Here is an 18,551-nt window from a genome sequence, read left to right on the forward strand (position 1 = left end):
AAGTACAATGCTGTCAGTGATAGGATAATATCCATATGCCTACAATGAAGACCAGTTACTACAACTATTATTGAAATTTATGCACCAACCACTAGGGCCAAAGGTGAAGAAACAGAAGATTTCTATTTCTTGAAACAGAAATCAAGATGCATTGGTAATTACTGGTGATTGGAATGTGAAAGTTGGAAACAAAGATGAAGGATCAGTAGTTGGAAAATATGGCCTTGGTGATAGAAACGATGCTGGAAATTGACTGATAGAATTTTGCAAGACCAACAACTTCTTCATTGCAAATACTTTCTTTCACCAACATAAACAGCGACTATACACATGGACTTCGCCAGATGGAACATGCAGAAATCAGTTGGCTTCATCTATGGAAAGAAATGATGGAAAAGCTCAATATCATCAGTCAGAACAAGGCCAGGGGCCAACTGTAGAATAGACCATCAATTGCTCATATGCAAGTTCAAACTGAAACTGAAGAAAATCAGAGCAAGTCCATGAGAGCCAAAATATGACCTTGAGTATATCCCACCTGAATTTAGAGACCATCTGAAGAATAGATTTGACACATTGAACATTAGTGACCGAAGACCAGATAAGTTGTGGAATGACATCAAGGACATCATCCATGAAAAAAGCAAGAGGTCATTGAAAAGACAGGAAAGAGAGGAAAGACCAAGATGGATGTCAGGCGAGACTCTGAAACTTGCTCTCGAACGTTGAGCTGCTAAAGCAAAAGGAAGAATTGATGAAGTAAAAGAACTGAACAGAAGATTTCAAAGGGCAGCTCCCAAAGACAAATAAAGCAATATAATGACATGTACAAAAAGCTTGAGATAGAAAACCAAAAGGGAAAAACGTGCTTGACAATTCTTAAACAGAAAGAACTGAAGAAAAAATTCAAGCCTTGAATTGCAATAGTGAAGGATTCTATAGGGAAAATATTAAACGACACAGGAAGCATCAAAAGAAGATGGAAGGAATACACAAAGTCATTATACCAAAAAGAATTAGTCGATGTTCAACCATTTCAAGAGGTAGCATACGATCAGGAACTGATAGTACTGAAGGAATTCCAAGCTGCTCTGAAGGCACTGGCGAAAAACAAGGCTCTAGGAATTGATGGAATCTCAGTTGAGATTTTTCAACAAACAGATGCAGGGCTGGAGGTGCTCACTCTTCTATGCCAAGAAATATGGAAGACAGCTTCCTGGCCAACTGACTGGAAGAGATTCATATTAATGCCTATTCCCAAGAATGGTGATCCAACCGAATGTGGAAATTATAGAACAATATCATTAATATCACACGCAAGCAAAATTTTGCTGAAGATCATTCAAAAATGGCTGCAGCAGTATATTGTAAGGGAACTGCCAGAAATTCAGGCCGGTTTCAGAGAGGACGTGGAGCCAGGGATATCATTGCTGATGTCAGATGGATCCTGGCTGAAAGCCGAGAATACCAGAAGGATGTTTACCTGTGTTTTATTGACTATGCAAATGCATTCAACCGTGGGGATCATAACAAATTATGGATAGCATTGCGAAGGATGGGAATTCCAGAACACTTAATTGTGCTCATGAGGGACTTTTCCATAGATCAAGAGGCAGTCGTTCAGACAGAACAAGGGGAGACTGATTGGTTTAAAGTCAGGAAAGGTGTGTGTCAGAGTTGTATTCTTTCACCATATCTATTCAGCCTCTATACTGAGCAAATAATCTGAGAAGCTGGACTTTTTGAAGAAGAACGGGGCATCAGGATTGGAGGAAGACTCATTAACAACCTGCGTTATGCAGATGACACAACCTTGCTTGCTGAAAGTGAAAATGACTTGAAGCACTTACTAATGAAGGTCAAAGACCACAGTCTTCAGTATGGATTGCACTTCAACATAAAGAAAACAAAAATCCTCACAACTGGACCAATGAGCAACATCATGATAAATGGAGAAAAGATTGAAGTTGTCAAGGATTTCATTTTACTTGGATCCACAATCAACAGAAATCTCAATAGATGCAGAAAAAGCATTCAGTGTAATTCGGCATCTTTTCATGATAAAAATTCTTAGCAAAATAGTAATAGAATTTTCTTAACTTGATAAAGGACATCTTTAAAAAAAATTACAGCAAAAATAACACCAAGATTTAAAACAATCTAGCAGTTGACAACGATATTGTCTCAGAAATAGACAAAATTGACCAACAAACCAAATAGGAAACTTCATGTATAAAGAAGGTTGGTTTATTCCATCCCAGAAGGAAAAGGAGGGTGTTAAATTTACCTATTGCAAGCTAACACATCACTCCCATATTTGGTAGCTTGAAAACTATAATTTATTATTATTTTTCATTCTATTAGTCAACCATGTTGTTAGAATACGTCTTGATGTCCAGCACAGCATGTGCATACAGGCCTGAGAAGCTGATGGTGGCCATCTTGGGAGACTATTCACCACGGAATGACACCTGAATGTGTGGTGCTGGGGGAATTGGATATTCATGTGGAAAAAAATGGAACCACATCCCTACCTCACACCACACAAAATATCCATTCCAGTTGGATTAAATATGTAAACGTGAAAGGAAAAATCATTAACCCTTTAGAGAACAATGCAAGGGAATATTTTTATGTCTTTGAAATAAATGATTTCTTAAAGCATACAAACCATAAATAGGAAACAAAACAAAAACCCACCAAATTTAGTCCACTAAAATTAAGAACTTCTCTCATCAAAATGTACCTTTAAGAAGGTGAAAATATTAGCCAGAAACTGGAGAAGATATTTGTAGCATATAACAAAGGTTTAGTATCCAGAGTTAAAAAGAAAACAACAAAAAAATAAACAAAACAAATCAATATGCAAGAGACCAAAGCCAATGAAAACTGAAACAAGCAAACAGACACAAGAGTAAGAAAGGAAACACAATTGACTCATAAATGTATGAAAGATATTTGACTGTATTAAAAATTAGAAAAGTGATTCACACCCACCAGACTGGGTAATATTCAAAGGCCATATGATATCAGGTGCTGGCAAAGATGCAGAACAACAGCCACTCTCTTCACGATGTATGATTATAAATTGGTATGACCACTTTGGAAATCTGTCATTACTGTACCTAGTAAATTTGAGAGGAGCCCTGGTGGTCCTACGGTTAAGTGCTTAGCTACCTAGGCAGTTTGAACCCACCCAGCGGCCATGAGGGAGAAAGATCTGGTGATCTGCTTCTGTAAAGATTACATCCCTGAAAACCCCATGGGGCAGTTCTACTCTGTCACATAGGGTCACTATGAGTTGAAATCACCTTGATGGTACCCAACAACAACAACCTGAATTTGGGCATTCTCATATTCTTCTGTCCAGGAATTCTAATTGTAGGTACACAGCCTAGAGAAATTCTTATGCAAGTGTACCAGGAGACATAGAACAGTGTACATAGAAGCATTACTCGTAATAGCACACACAAACACACAAACACAAGTGTTCAAATGGTAATCAACAACGGGGTGACAATTGTGGTATGGTTATACAGTGCAATTGTGTACGGCTATGAAAATGAATAAAACACAGCTGCACCCATCACCATCACAAGACTTAATGTTAAACCAGGGGTTCTCAAACTTTGGTGTGTGTCAGAATTATCTGGAGAGATAATAGAGAACACAGAGGCTCAGGTGTGGTGAGGGGGATATGGTGGACCTCTGCATTTTTTTCCAGTTCCCAGGAATTCTGAGACACAGCAAAGTTTGAGAGCTACTGTGTTAGAACACACGAACACACACACACACACACACACACATACACATACCCCAAAGGAAACTTGCACAGACCAGAAGTACCTAAGGAGACATGATGACTAAATGCAACTTTGCATCCTGGATTGGATCTTGGATCAACAACAACAAAAAATAGTGACATTAGTGGAAAAACTGATGAAATCCTACTAGGCAATGGTTTACATAATAGTAACCGCTCAAACCCCACTGCTGTCGAGTCGATTCCAACTCATAGCGACCCTATAGGACAGAATAGAACTGCCCCATAGAGTTTCCAAGGAGTGCCTGGCGGATTCGAACTGCCAACCTCTTGGTTAGCAGCCGTAGCACTTAACCACTACGCCACCAGGGTTTCCTACGTAATAGTATTAGAAACCAAAACCAGTCCAAACCTGTTGCCATCGAGTTGATTCCACCTCAGAGCAACCCTACAGGACAGAGTAGAACTGCCCCCTAAGTTTTCCAAGGAGGGGCTGGTGGATTCAAACTGCTGACCTTTTGGTTAACAGCTGTAGCTCTTAACCACTGCGCCACCAGGGCTCCTGATAGTATTATATCAATGTTAATCTCTTAGTTTTGGTAAATGTGCCATGGTTAACATAATGTGTTAACATTAGGGGTAGCTGGTGAAGGTCTGTGGGAACTCTCTGTACTATCTTGCAACTCTTTTGTAAATCTAAAATTATTTCAAAATAAAAAGTTATAAAAGTAAAAACAAAAACAACCCCAGGAGGCATGGATATAGTTCAGCTTACAGGAAGCTTAACTAATTATACAAAACTAAGTTACACATTATTTGGGTCATATACGGAATACGCCTTAGGATGAAGGTTGCCACTGTGGAGGGGGGAAGCATTTGGGGAGGAAGTACCAGTCAAGATGCTGGTAAGATTTTATTTCTCAACTTGATGGAGGTACATTGCAATCTTTTTTTTTTTTTTTTTAATTGTGCTTTAGGTGAATTTACAGCTCAAGTTAGTTTCTCATAAAAATTTATACATACATTGTTATGTGAACCTAGTTGCTAACCCTATAATGTCAGCACACCCCTTTCCACCTTGGATTTCCTGTGTCAATTCAACCAGCTTCTGTCCCTTTCTGCCTTCTCATCTTGCCTCTGGACAGGAGCTGCCCATTTAGTCTCCTGTATCTACTTGAACTAAGAAGCACACTCTTTACTAGTTTGCTTTATTTCTTATACTTAAGTCTAATCTTAGAAGAGTTGGCTTCTGGAATGGTTTTAGTTCTGGGTTAACAGAGAGTTCAGGGGCCGTGTCTTCTGGGGTTCCTGTAGTCTCTGTCAGGCCATTAAGTCTGGTCTTTTTATGTGAATTTGAGTTCTGTACCCCACTTTTCTGCTACTCTGTCAGGGACTCTGTTGTGTTCCGTGTCAGGAGAGTCATTGGTGGTAGCTGGGTACCATCTAGTTCTTCTGGTCTCAGGCTGGTGGAGTCTCTGGTTTATGTGGCCCTTTTTGTCTCTTGGGCTAATATTTTCTTTGCATCTTTGGTGTTCTTCATTCTCCTTTGTTTCAGGTGGGTTGGGACCAATTAATGCATCTTAGATGGCTGTGTGCATCTTTTAAGACCCCAGACACCACTCACCAAAGCGGGATGCCAAACACCTTTCTTAATATACTTTGTTATGCCAAATGACCTAGATGTCCCCTGAAATCATGGTCCCCAGATCACTACCTCTGCTACTCTGTCCCTCGAAGTGTTTGATTGTGTTCAGGAAACTTCTTCGCTTTTGGTTTAGTCCAGTTGTGATGATTTCCCCTGTATTGTGTGTTGTCCTTCCCTTCACCTAACATAATTCTTGTCTACTATCTAGTGAATGTCCCTCTCCCTGCCTCTCCACCCTCATAACCAACAAAGAATGTTTTCTTCTGTGTTTAAACCTTTTCTTAATTTCTTATAATAGTGGTCTCATACAATATTTGTCCTTTTGTGACTGATTTCTTTCAGCATAATGCCTTCCAGCTTCATCCATGTTATGAGATGGTTCGAGGACTCATCATTGTTCTTTATCATTGCGTAGTGTTCCATTGTGTGAATACACCATAATCTGTTTATCCATTCCTCCGATGATGGGCGCCTAGGTTGTTTCCATTTTTTTGCTATTGTGAAGAGTGCTACAATGAACGTGGGTCTGCATATATCTATTTGTGTGACAGCTCTTATTTCTCTAGGATATGTTCCAAGGAGTGGGATTGCTGGATCATGCAGTAGTTCTATTTATAGCTTTTTAAGGAAGTACCAAATCAATTTCCAAAGTGGTTGTACCATTTTTACATTCCCAACAGCAGTGTATAAGCGATCTGGTCTGTCCACAACCTCTCCAACGTTTATTATTTTGTGTTTTTTGGATTAATGCTAGCCTTGTTGGAGTGAGATGGTATCTCATTGTAGTTTTGATTTGCATTTCTCTAATGGTTAATGATCATGAGCATTTCCTCGTGTATCTGTTAGCCACCTGAATGTCTTCTTTGGTGAAGTGCATGTTCATATCCTTTGCCATTTTTTAATGGGTTATTTGGCTTTTTGTTGTTGAAGTTTTGTGATATATTATAGATTTTAGAGATTAGGCCCTGACTGGGTTGTCGTAACCAAACATTTTTGCCCAGTCTGTTAGTTGTTTTTTTACTCTTTAGGTGAAGCCTTTTGATGAGCCTAAGTGTTTGATTTTTAGGAGCCCCCGGTTATCTAGTTTCTCTTCTGGTGTTTCTGTATCGTTAGTTACATTTTGTGTTCTGTTTATGCTATGTATTAGGACTCCTAGTGTTGGCCCTATTTTTTCTTTCATGATCTTTATCGTTTTAGATTTTATATTTAGGTCTTTGATCCATTTTAAGTTAGCTTTTGTGAACAGTATGAGGTATGGGTCTTGTTTCATGTTTTTGCAGATGGATATCAAGTTATGCCAGCACCATTTGTTAAAGAGACTGTCTTTTCCTCATTTAGCTGACTTTGTCAAATATCAGCTGCTCAGAGGTGGATGAATTTATGTCTGGATTCTCAATTCTGTACCACTGGTCTATGTATCTGTTGTTGTACAACTACCAGGTTGTTTTGACTACCGTGGTGGTATGACAGGCTCTGAAGTCAGCTATTGTAAGGCCTCCCACTTTGTTCTTCAGCAATGCTTTATTCCTCTGGGGTTTCTTCCCTTTACATATGAAGCTGGTGATTTGTTTCTCCACCTCATTAAAAAATGTCATCTGAATTTGGATTGGATTGCATGGTATCTATAGATCGCTTTGGGTAGAATTGACATTTTCACAATGTTGAGTCTTGCTATCCATAAGCAGCAAGGTATGTTTTTCCACTTACGTGGGTTTTTTTGGTTTCTTTCAGTAGTGTCTTGTAGTTTTCTTTGTTTAGGTCTTTTAGGTCTCTGGTTAGATTTATTCCTAAGTGCTTCATCTTCTTGGGGTCTGTTGTAAATGGTATTGGTTTGGTGATTTCCTCTTTGAAGTTCTCTTTGTTGGTGCAGAGGAATCCAACTGATTTTAGTATGTTTATCTTGTATCTTGATACTTTGTTGAAGTCTTCTATTAGTTCCAGTAGTTTTCTTGTGGATTCTTTGGGGTTTTCTGTGTATAAGATCATATCATCTGGAAATAGGGATATTTTCACTTCTTCCTTACCAATTTGGATGCCCTTTATTTCTTTTTCTAGCCTAATTGCTCTGGTTAGGCCCTCCAGCACAAAGTTGAATAAGAGTGGTGACAAAGGGCATCCTTGTCTGGTTCCTGTTCTCAAGGGGAATGCTTTCAGGCTCTCTCCATTTAGGATGACACTGACCGTTGGCTTTGTATAAATGTCCTTTATTATGCTGAGGAATTTCCCTTCTATTCCTATTTTGCTGAGAGTTTTTCTCATGAGTGGGTGTTGGACTTTGTCAAATGCCTTTTCTGCATCAATTGATAAGATCATGTGGTTCTTGTCCTTCATTTTATTTATGTGATGCATTACATTGTTTGTGTTTCTCATGATAAACCATTCCTGCATACCTGATAAGAATCTCATGTGGTCATGGTAATTTTTTTTTTGGGGGGGGGATATATTGTTGAATTCTATTGGCTAGAATTTTGTTGAGGATTTTGGCCTCTGTAAAAAAAAAAAATTTTTTTTTTTTTTATTCATGAGAGATATTGGTCTGTAATTTTCTTTTTTCGTGGTGTCTTTACCTGGCTTTGGTATCAGGGTTATGCTGGCTTCATAGAATGAGTTTGGGAGTATTTCATCCTTTTCTGTGCTCTGAAATATCTTTAGTAGTAGTGGTGTTAACTCTTCTCTGAAAGTTTGGTGGAATTCTCCAATGAAGCCCTCAGGGCCAGAGCTTTTTTTTTGTTGGGGATTTTTAATTATTCTTCAATCTCTTCTTTTGCTATAGGTTTATTTAGTTGTTCCTCCTCTGTTTGTGTTAGTTTATGTAGGTAGTGTGTTTTTAGAAATTTGCTCATTTCCTCTAGGCTTTCAAATTTGGAGTATGATTTTTTATAGTACTTGTTATGGTTCTTTTAATTTCAGTTGGGTCTGTTGTGATATCGCCCATCTCATTTCTTATTTGGGTTATTTGCTTCCTCTCCTGTTTTTATTTGGTCAGTTTGGCCAATGCTTTATCGATTTTGTTGGTCTTTTCAAAGAACCAGGTTTTGGTCTTGTTACTCTTTCAATTGTTCATTTAATTCTGGCCTGATTTTTATTATTTGCTTTCTTCTGGTGCCCAAGGGCTTCTTTTGCTGCTCCCCTTTTATTTCATCAAGTTGTATGGTTAATGTTTTGATTTTGGCCCTTTCTTCTTTTTGGTTGTGGGCATTTACTGTTATAAATTGACCTCTGAGCACTGCTTTTGCTGTGTCCCCAAGTTTCTGGTAGGATATGTTTTCATTCTCATTTGAGTCTGTGGATTTCTTTATTCATTCTTTAATTTCTTCTGTAATGCAGTAGTTTTTGAGCAAGGTGTTGTTCAGTTTCCATGTGTTTGATTTTTTTTTTTCCTTGCCTTTTCTGTTATTGATTTCTACTTTTAAAAGGTGCTTTGTACTATTTCAATGTTTTGGATTCTATTAAAGCTTGCTTTGTGGCCTAATATGTGGTCTATTCTGGAGAATGTTACATGTGTGTTGGAAAAGAAAGTATACTTGGGGGCTGTTGGGTGGAGTGTTCTGTATATGTCTATGAGACCAAGTTGCTTGATTGTGGCATTTAGATCTTCCATGTCTTTATTGAGCTTCTTTCTGGATGTTCTGTCCTTCACCAAAAATGGTGTATTGAAGTCTCCTACTGTTAAAAAAAAAAAAAAAAAGAAAATTTTTTTTTTTTACTGTTATTGTGGATCTGTCTATCTCTCCTTTCATTGCTGTTAGAGTTTGTTTTATGTATTTTGGAGCCCTGTCATTGGTGCATATTTATTATGATTATGTCCTCAAGGTGAATTGACCCTTTGATCATTATGTAGTGTCCTTCCTTATCCTTTGTGGTGGATTTTGCTTTAAAGTCTATTTTGTCTGAGATTAATATTGCCACTCTTGCTCTTTTTTTTATTACTGTTTGCTTGATATATATTTGTATATCCTTTGCGTTTTAGTTTGTTTGTGTCTTTGAGTCTAAAGTGTGCCTCTTGTAGGCAGCATATAGAAGGATCATGTGTTTTATACATTCTGCCACTCTCTTTATTAGTCCATTTACATTCAGCATAATTATTGATCAGTATGAGTTTACTGCTGTCATTTTGATGTATTTTTGTGTGTGTGTTTTGTTGAGTTTCTTTGTTTCACAGAATTTTCTATGCTGAGCTGTCTTTATGTATCTTCTTATCATCTTTTTCATTGTTGTTGATTTTGTGTTGGCTGAGTCTTTATGTTTTTCTTGTTTTTTTATTTTGATGTGTAGGATTGTTAGTTTCCTTTGTGGTTACCGTAATACCTCTATTTTTGTAAGTTTAAACCAATCTTTTATTTCTTGATATTGCTTTGACTTCCTCTCCATATGAAAGTTCTATGACTACATCCTTTAGTCCTTCTTTTTTTGTTTTAATGTTGTCATCTGTTACACATTGACATCTCTGTTTCCCTATTTTCAGTGTTTTAGCTTTGATTTATTTTTGTGATTTCCCTATCTGGTCATTCTGTCCTGTGTTCTAGTCTTGAGTTGTTATCTGACGTTATTGATTTTCTAACTGGAGGATTCCCTTTAGTATTTCTTGTAATTTTGCTTTGGTTTTTACAAATTCCCTAAATTTATGTTTATCTGGAAATGCCTTAATTTTGCCATCCTATTTGAGACACAGTTTTGCTGGATATATAATTCTTGGCTGGCAATTTTTTTCCTTCAAGGCTTTATATATGTTGTCCCATTGCCTTCTTGCCTGCATGGCTTCTGCTGGGTAGTCCGAGCTTAGTTGTATTGAATTTTCTTTGTAGATGACTTTTCGTTTATCCCTAGCTGCTCTTAAAATTCTGTCTTTGTCTTTGGTTTTGGCAAGTTTGATTATAATATCTTGGCGACTTTCTTTTGGGATCTACCTTGTGTGGGGTTCAATGAGCATCTTGGATAGATATCTTCTCATCTTTCTCGATATCAGGGAAGTTTTCTGCCAAATCTTACAGAGTTCTTTCTGAATTTTCTGCTATCACCACCCCCCCCCACCCCGTTCTGGCACTCCAATCACTAGTAGGTTTTTCCTCTTGATAGAGTCCCACATAATCCTTAGGGTTTCTTCATTTTTTTTTAATTCTTTTATCTGTTTTTTCCTGACATAAGTTGATGTCAAATGCTTTATCTTCAGTCTCACTAATTCTGACTTCCATTGCTTCAATTCTGTTGCTGTGAGTTTCTACTGAGTTGTTTAATTCTGAAATTTTATTGTTAATCTTTTGCATTTCTGTTTGCTGTCTATGGATTCTTGCAACCTGTTAAATTTATCATTATGCTTTTGTACAACCTTCTTAAGTACCTCTGTTGGTTTGTGTGTTTCTTGGCTTGGTCTTCATTTTGCCTGATCTCCTTCCTGATCTTTTGAAGAGCTCTGTATATTAATATTTTGAATATTACTTCCAGTAATTCCAAGAAGTTCTCTTTTCCAGGAGGTTTCTTGGTTCTTTGTTTTGGTTGTTTGCTGAAGCCATCATGGTCTGCCTTTTTATGTGGTTTGGTATCGGCTGTTGTCTCCACGCCATAAATAAGTTATTATATTTATTTATGTTTGCTTACTGTGTCCTGGCTTCTTCTTTTGTTTTGTTTTGTTATACCCATATAGGCTGGTTGTGTAAGCTGTTTTAATTATTGGTGTCTTTGAAGCTTTCAAGTCCTGTCACCAGGTGGTTAGAGCTGTTACTAGATATGTAAGCCCATGAGTCTATTTACTTTTCTTGTGTGGATTGAGCTCAGGTGTTCAGCTCATTAGTCTCCAAGTGTCTGGTGAAAGCTCTCACCTACAGTCCTAGGTGGGCAGGGGTGATTGGAGTAGGTATAGATATCTGGCTGAAGTAGGGGGCCATGTGCTCAGCAAGGCAGGGGGCCGATGGCCTCCCTGAGTGTGTGGGTGGAAGGTGTGTCCCTATTTCCTAAACTGAGTAGGTGGGTGGGTTTTGTAGCTGGACTTGGGGCACCCAAAGCTGTTGGCTGTAAGGACTGGGAGACACCACTTATTGTTTCATCCCTGTTGTGGGTAGCTAGGTGGAGTGGGTGGAACCACCAGTCCTCAGGCCCCCGATGTGAATAGGAGAGGACTCTGCTTAATGGGTACAGCAATGTCAAATATCGTGAATCTGCCACTCCCCCTTATAACTGTTGCAATTGAAAATAGGCTTCACCTGTATACCCTGTTGTACTGTGCTAATGAGGGCCTATGCTGTTGAAATGGGCCCACACAGGTCTATGCAGGGGTAAAAGGCATTCAAAGTCCATGCATCCCTTATGCCTGTGCCTAGGCAAAGGGGCTGTGCCTGCCTTGAGTTTCTGGCTTAGGGGCACTGGCAGGTTATTTTTTTCCAGTTTGTTAATTTGTTCCCTCTACCAAGCAGGAAGAATGGCTTGGGGTGTGCAACAGGCCCTACTTCTTGCCCAGGGGGTGCAGCAGTAGCTGAAGCCATACCAGGACCCAGAGCAGAGCAGGGAGGGGGCAGGTAAATGGGAAAGCGGTATTTCCCAAAGTGGGAGAGAGTGTTTTCGATCCACACAGTGGGTTAGATGCTTGTATTTATCTTTTGCCAATTGAGTGCGACTTCTCTCTGAGTGCCAATTGAGCGTTCTGTTTCTCCTGATGTGGAAAATGTGTCCTGAGTGCTACTGCTTGCCTCGGCCTACGTGTGCCAGCTGATCCAGACTGCAGGGTGTAGGCCAGGTTAGATCTGGCAAATCCTCACGGCTTCTGAACTGTCTCTCGCTCTGCCTGCAACTCAGTCTGACTCCTCAACTTTTTCTTTGATGTCAATCTAGGATTGTCATATATAATTGATTCACTTGGTTTTTCAGGTCTTTGTTGTAAGAGGGTCCACAGGAAGTGTCTGACTACTCTGCCATCTTGGCCCCACCCCTTCTGCAATCATTTTATTATTCAAATTTAATGTAGGTGATGTCTGCTGTGCTGTGGTTTCTGCTACAGATTTAGTGAATTTAGCAAGGTCAGTGTTGGCCACACAGTACAGCAGGCATGGCCTTGTTTCTCCCGTCAATTGGCGGCACCGTCTGGAAGGAGTGTTCACCTGGGAAAAAGAAAAACTTTGTTCTTCAATCTGGTTGTGTCAATTAGCTGCTTGGAATTTCTTCCTGGGCGTGGGCTGTCTTGCTGTGGTCCAGAGGCTATTGGGGTATGCAACAGGGTTGTTGTGCCTTACAACAGAGAGCAGGGCTGGATTGACCTCTGCCTAGACCCCTGTGGCCCTGAAGGACCCTAAAGAGACCACCAGGTCTGGAACAGGGCCTGGTGTGGAGCTGCTGGAACTGACTTGTTACCCAGATTCTAAATTCTCTGACCAAAAAAAAATGAAACCTGTTGCTCTTGATTTGATTCCTACTCATAGTGACCCTATAGGACAGAGTAGAACTGCCCCATAGAATTTTCAAGGAACAGCTGGTGGATTTGAGCTGCCAGCCTTTTGGTTAGCAGCTGAGTTTTTAACCACTGCACCACCAGGGCAGCAAATTCTGCAAAGGGAAGGACATATTCAGCTCTCCATGGAGTGGAGTGGAGTGGGGAGGAGAGGTGAGCCTTTCATTGCCCCCAAGGAATCTGAAGGGAGTGTTTGCTTCCATAGATTTCATATTCTAATTGGAGATATCTCTGTATGGGACAGTAAGGACAAGCTCAGAGGCTGAGGAGTGGGGCAGCGGTGCATTGGCATAGTGTGTGCCTGCTATGACCTGCAGAGAGTGGAAGGAGAACTGGGCCCTGGAATGCAGCAACATTGGCAGAATTCTAGTGGGTCTTCAGAGTGAGCAGGAGCGTGGCAGATAATGGGTGCTCCTAACAGTGATCAGTTTGCAATTTTTCCATCTTTGATTGTTTGCTGGTCCCAATCCAGCAAGATCATCTTCCCTTAAACAAACTTCTGTCTGCAATGGAAAGCTTAATGATTTAAATCCAAATCCAGTACTTAATAGGGCTTTAATTCTTTTAAGATCATTGTAATTCAACATACTTGGGAACAACTGCTCATGCTAAAAGGATGCAACACTTCATTTTTTACTGTCTCCCATATCCAGCCCAAGGTTCACTGACCTGACTTTACTCATACACGTCAGATTCTAAGATAGTTCCTGAAATACATTTATGGTTTTTCCCTTAGAATTTTTACGTCTGTGTTTAAATGACTTAGCACCCCATCACTAATTCCTAACCTCCATTTATAGTACCCATTTATAGCATCTCAGTGACTCAAAGCTAGAAATTGTCATCTGCAAGGAGAAAGATTTAAGATTCATTTAAAAACAGAATTACTCAGTTAAAATCTTGACTTGCAACCAACCATGGATGAAGTCACTTTTTAGGGACAGTCCATGAACCAGGGCTTTGCTAACTTAGCTGGCCCTCTCTCCCATGCTAACGTCCTTGGTTCATGTCACTCTCCATGTTTGTACTTAAGTCTTTGCTCTCAGACATGGATATTTCTCTCTCTGCCCTCTCCTTAAGTTTTGCTCATCGCTAATCCTCTCCACCTGCTGAAGCCAGAGAGGTCTGCAAAAACCTTGTTGCTTCCTTGGTGCTTAAAGCTTTCCAAGGGCTCATTACTGTTGTTGTGGTTAGTTGCCATCCAGTCAGCTCTGACTCACAGTGGCCCTATGTAAACAACAAAATGTTGCCGAGTCTTGTGCCACCTTCAAGGTCCTTGGTATGCTTTAGTCCGTTGTTTTGGCCACTGTGTATTTTGAGTGCCTTCCTAGGAGGCTCATTTTCCAGCACTATACCAGACAATATTCTGCTGTGATCCATAGCTAATTTTTGGAAGTAAATTAGCTAATTTTTGGAAGTAAATCTCCAGGCCTTCATTTCTACTCTATCTTAGTCTAAATCTCTGCTAAAACCTGTTTACCTTGGGTGACCCTGCTGGTATTTGAAACACCAGTGGTATAGCTTCCAGCATCGTAGCAACGTGCAAGCCAACACAGTACGACAAACTGACAGGTGGGTGGTGGTCATTGCCCTTAGTTCAGGTATTTTTAGCATGGTTTATGGGCCTCTCGATCTGGCCCTGGCATCCACTAGCCTTGCCTGTGATCACTGCTCTCCTTTCTGCTCTTTATGAGTACGCAATGTGAGGGCCAGCAAGGCCTATCAGCTTGTGGAATTCCACGTGCCCTGCCATCTGTACCCAGAGGGCCATCATCCCCTCCACCATCTTTTGCACCCCTACCTCACACACACATCCAAGCACTTTACCTAACAAGCTCATCCTCCTGGTTCAGCTAATTCCTCTGAAGAGAGCTCCATGCTGCTCACATCCTTTGCTATCCCTAGGCCCCAGAATGCTCATTTAAATGGGATGATATGCGTATCTACTTAATAGAATTCCAAGATCTGTTGTGAGCACATGGTTTAACATCTGGAGAGCACAACTGGTTTCCTTTACCCCCTGGATTTCCTTATTGCAACATTCATCATAGTCCATCCTTTATGACCATGAACTTCCTGGGATGGCATTGGGCTTGACTTGTCCCCAGCACTTAATACAGTTCAAACCACAGAGGTATGGTTTGGTAAATGTTGTGGAATGAATGGATTTTCAAAATTTGTATAAGAATATTTTTAAATAAATGAATCAATTGTTAAAGAATTAGGGGAAACTCACTGCATTTGGACCAACTATGCTGGAGAAAACCCAGATTTCTGACTCCCAACAGGAACCTTAGGCTTTGCTTACAGCTAATGCCTACTATGACATTTGACACTGCTGGTTCTCAAATGCTTGGCCCCATGGAGGCAAATACATCGGTAGGCTAGTCTCAAACACATTTTTCTGACCTGTTTTCATCTTAAGGTTAGCTAAGCATTATTTGCAAATAATCAACTAATTCATTGTGTGATAATGTGTGGCACTGGCTATTTTGGGCTGTTGACCCCTAAGCCTCTTCATAGCCTTTTGCAGAGATAGTTCATGGGTTGATGGTAAGCTCGGGTCTGGTTATCTCCCCAGGAAATAAGTGACCCAGAGATCCTGGATCTGGTCCACAGCGCCCTCGGCAGGATGACCGTGGTCCGGCAAGTCTTCCCGTCGGCCAAGGACAACCAGAAATGTATGCGGAACAACCACCGCATCTCCTCCCTGCTCTGCGACCCCCAGGAAGGCTACCTCCAGATGTTGCAGGTCAGTGTGTGGACTGATCCCTCCACAGGGTTGTCACCCACCCATCGCTTACCACAGGTGACAGGCCCACTGCTTGGCTCCTGCGAGTGCTGGTGCTCACTGACTTCAATATTAGAATTTTTCCATTTGTTGAAATTGAAAGCAGGTGGCTGGGCAGTGTGTCTGAGTAGTGCTAACAGGCAATTAAGCTTGTCGTTAGCAGGCAGGGCATATTAGCTCACTGGGTGCCTCTCGTATTTAAAAAAGTTATGTCGTTAGGGGTTAAAAAGATTCCTGTCTCTTTTGCTTCTGTGATAACCGCTTGGTGAAGAATGGGTTCATTTTGCAGGGCTGGGGGTGGGGCCTTCCTTTGGAAAGTCACCATTCTGAGATTGTTTTGAGCTCTTCTCTGTAGGAAGTCATTAGTTTAGAAATGATTCTTGTGAAATAGCTTGGGGCATTCCAGCACATCTGCTGAATGGTAAGGCTTAGATCACCTGCCATACTGCTGGCCTCCCTGCTAAGCCAGGAGGGTCATGAGGGCAGGCCAGTATGATGCCCGTCAGGTCCATCCCTTGCAAGGTGAGAGGTATGAAGCTGTTTGGGTCCAGTCCTTGACCCACTCCCTCAAATATTTGTCATTAGGACTTGGAATAGAATGGGAAGCTCTATCCCTGTTGTGAGGTGTGGCTTTCTCTCCAGACATTTGGGAGCAACTGTAAAGCAGTGTGGAGACTATTTACCAGTTGCCATCCAGTTGATTCCAACTTAGGTCGACCTCGTATATGTCAGAGTAGAAATGTACTCCATAGGGTTTTCAGTAGCTAAGTTTTTGGAAGTAGATCTCCAGGCCTTTCTTCCAAGATGCCTCAGAGGGGACTTGAACCTTCAACCTTGTATTAACTGTTTGCACCACTCAGGAGACTGGCAGCCTCAAAATCACTTCTCCATTAGCATTGTCATGCAGGGAACACCTTCACCGGATGCTCTGTGGGAGCCGTGTAGCAGAGATGAATTTCTCCCAGCTGGAGAAATTCATCTTGCATGTGGTATGCTCTGCAGTCAGCATTTACCTGACCAGGTGTGAGGAGTGAGGCAGGACACCTGAGTATCAGACACTTGGGTATTACCTTATCAGGATAATGAACTGGCTGCCACTCAACTGGGGGCACCCGTTTAGAGGAGGAAGGTTATTGGACATGTATTGTTTGCAAAAGCATTGAATGCACTCTACAATCTTATGTTTGAGGGAAGAAAGGAAACATCTAAATAGAAGGTAAACCCTCAAATCCAGTTCTTGGTTGGTGGGGAAACACAGAAGATACTGGTTGTAGCTGGTGTAACTCCTGCTGCCCCCATGCCCACTGCCCAGGGTGACTAATGAGGAGAGAATACACAACCAGGGTTGAGAGACCAAAGGCTTCTACAGGTCCCAGGGCCTGGGTGCCCTGAGCACTTGGGCAGGGGTGAAAGATTCTTGCTGAGAGATTTCATATTTTTGGATGCCACTGGCCTGTTCTGCTTTCCCCTTCTGGAGTTTGGAAGAAGAGACAAGGGCCAAGTAAGCCTGTCTGCTAAGGCCTCTGTATTTTCCTCCTACCTTGCTGACGACTGGGGAATGGAATTAGACAATGTGGCTCAGGGAGTACGCGCTAACCTCTGGAAAGTCTCCTCAGGCCACCCCCTTGAAGGACTTCATCCCTTACCAAACACATGCCATCTTTGCCCCTGCCCCACACCCCTTCTCCTCTTTCTAATTTATTGCTTAATCAAACTACACTCACTCTACTTGAAGAGCCAAGGAGGTCTACTTTCCATCACACAGAAGTGTGCTGCACAGGTGTGAGGGGGGGGGCTGCACAGATGTGAGGGGGAGGGGCTGCATAGGTATGAGAGGGAGGGGCTGCACAGGTATGAGGGGAGGGGCTGCACAGGTGTGAGGGCTGGGGCTGCACAGGAGTGAGGGGAAGAGGCTGCACATGTGTGGGGGAGGGACTACACACGTGTGAGGGAGAGGGCTGCACAGGTGTGAGAGGAGGGACTGTACAGGTGTGAGAGGGAGGGAGATGCACATGCTTTCTCAAGACCTGTGATGGCTCATTTTGCCGTGGACTGAAAGGTGCAGGCTGGTTGCACATCGGACATGTTGGCTGCAGAGAATCTGTCCCCTGGAGAGAAGGAGAGCCTGGTGGGATGATGGGGAGCCCCGGTGAGGCTTACTGAGCATACACTGAGTGGATGAACAAAGCTACTGCTCTGCAGTGTGGGGCTGGACCCCACCAAATGTGGGAAATTGAATATCAGATTTAGGAACTCCAGCCATCCTACTGCTCTCTCTTCCTGCTGAGCCCCAGGGACTGCATAAAGGACAGAATGTAAGAGTGACATCACAGAGACTATGGAGTTGAGAGCATGGATGCAGAAGCCAGACTGCCTGGGTTCAAATCCCAGAATTCTAGTTCTCAACTGTAACCTCAAGTAAATTATTTAATCCTTTTGTGCCTCATTTTCCTCATCTTTAAGATGGGGATCAGAATATCACCTACCTCTTAGAGTCGTAACGGAGTCCCTGGATGGTGCAAATGGTTAACACACTTGGCTGCTAACCGGAAAGTTGGAAGTTTGAGTCCACACAGAGGCACTGTAGAAGAAAGGCCTGGCAATCTAATTCTGAAAATTAGCCATTGAAAACCTATGGATCTCAGTTCTACTCTGACACACATGGGGTTGCCACGCGTTGGAGTCTACTCGACAGCGCTGGTTTTTGAGTCATAATGAAAATGAAATAAAGCACCTAGAAACCATTTAGAGCAGAACCTGTGCTATCAACAGTGTCGTCACTACTGATAAGATGCCAGGGTGTGTTCAGAGTTCCCATGGAAAGACTGAATGTGGCCTCATTTTTATTTTGTCTTTTGTATGATGCTCTTTAAAAGCCTCACCGCAGGTGTGAGCTCATTCCCCACCTGTCCGGCCC

General features: G+C 41.6%; 1 protein-coding gene across 1 annotated transcript in view; it reads left to right on the forward strand.

Annotated features, from left to right (window-relative positions):
• Positions 1 to 18,551, forward strand: part of GRID1 (glutamate ionotropic receptor delta type subunit 1) — a 984,507-nt gene that overhangs the window by 653,736 nt on the left and 312,220 nt on the right. Inside the window, exon 6 of the mRNA XM_049894341.1 lies at positions 15,425 to 15,595. Within this exon, the coding sequence (XP_049750298.1) occupies positions 15,425 to 15,595 (171 nt within the window). The remainder of the gene's footprint in view (positions 1 to 15,424; positions 15,596 to 18,551) is intronic.

The sequence above is a fragment of the Elephas maximus genome, chromosome 8 (genome assembly GCF_024166365.1).
Source record: "Elephas maximus indicus isolate mEleMax1 chromosome 8, mEleMax1 primary haplotype, whole genome shotgun sequence".
In the NCBI taxonomy this organism is placed as follows: Eukaryota; Metazoa; Chordata; class Mammalia; order Proboscidea; family Elephantidae; genus Elephas; species Elephas maximus.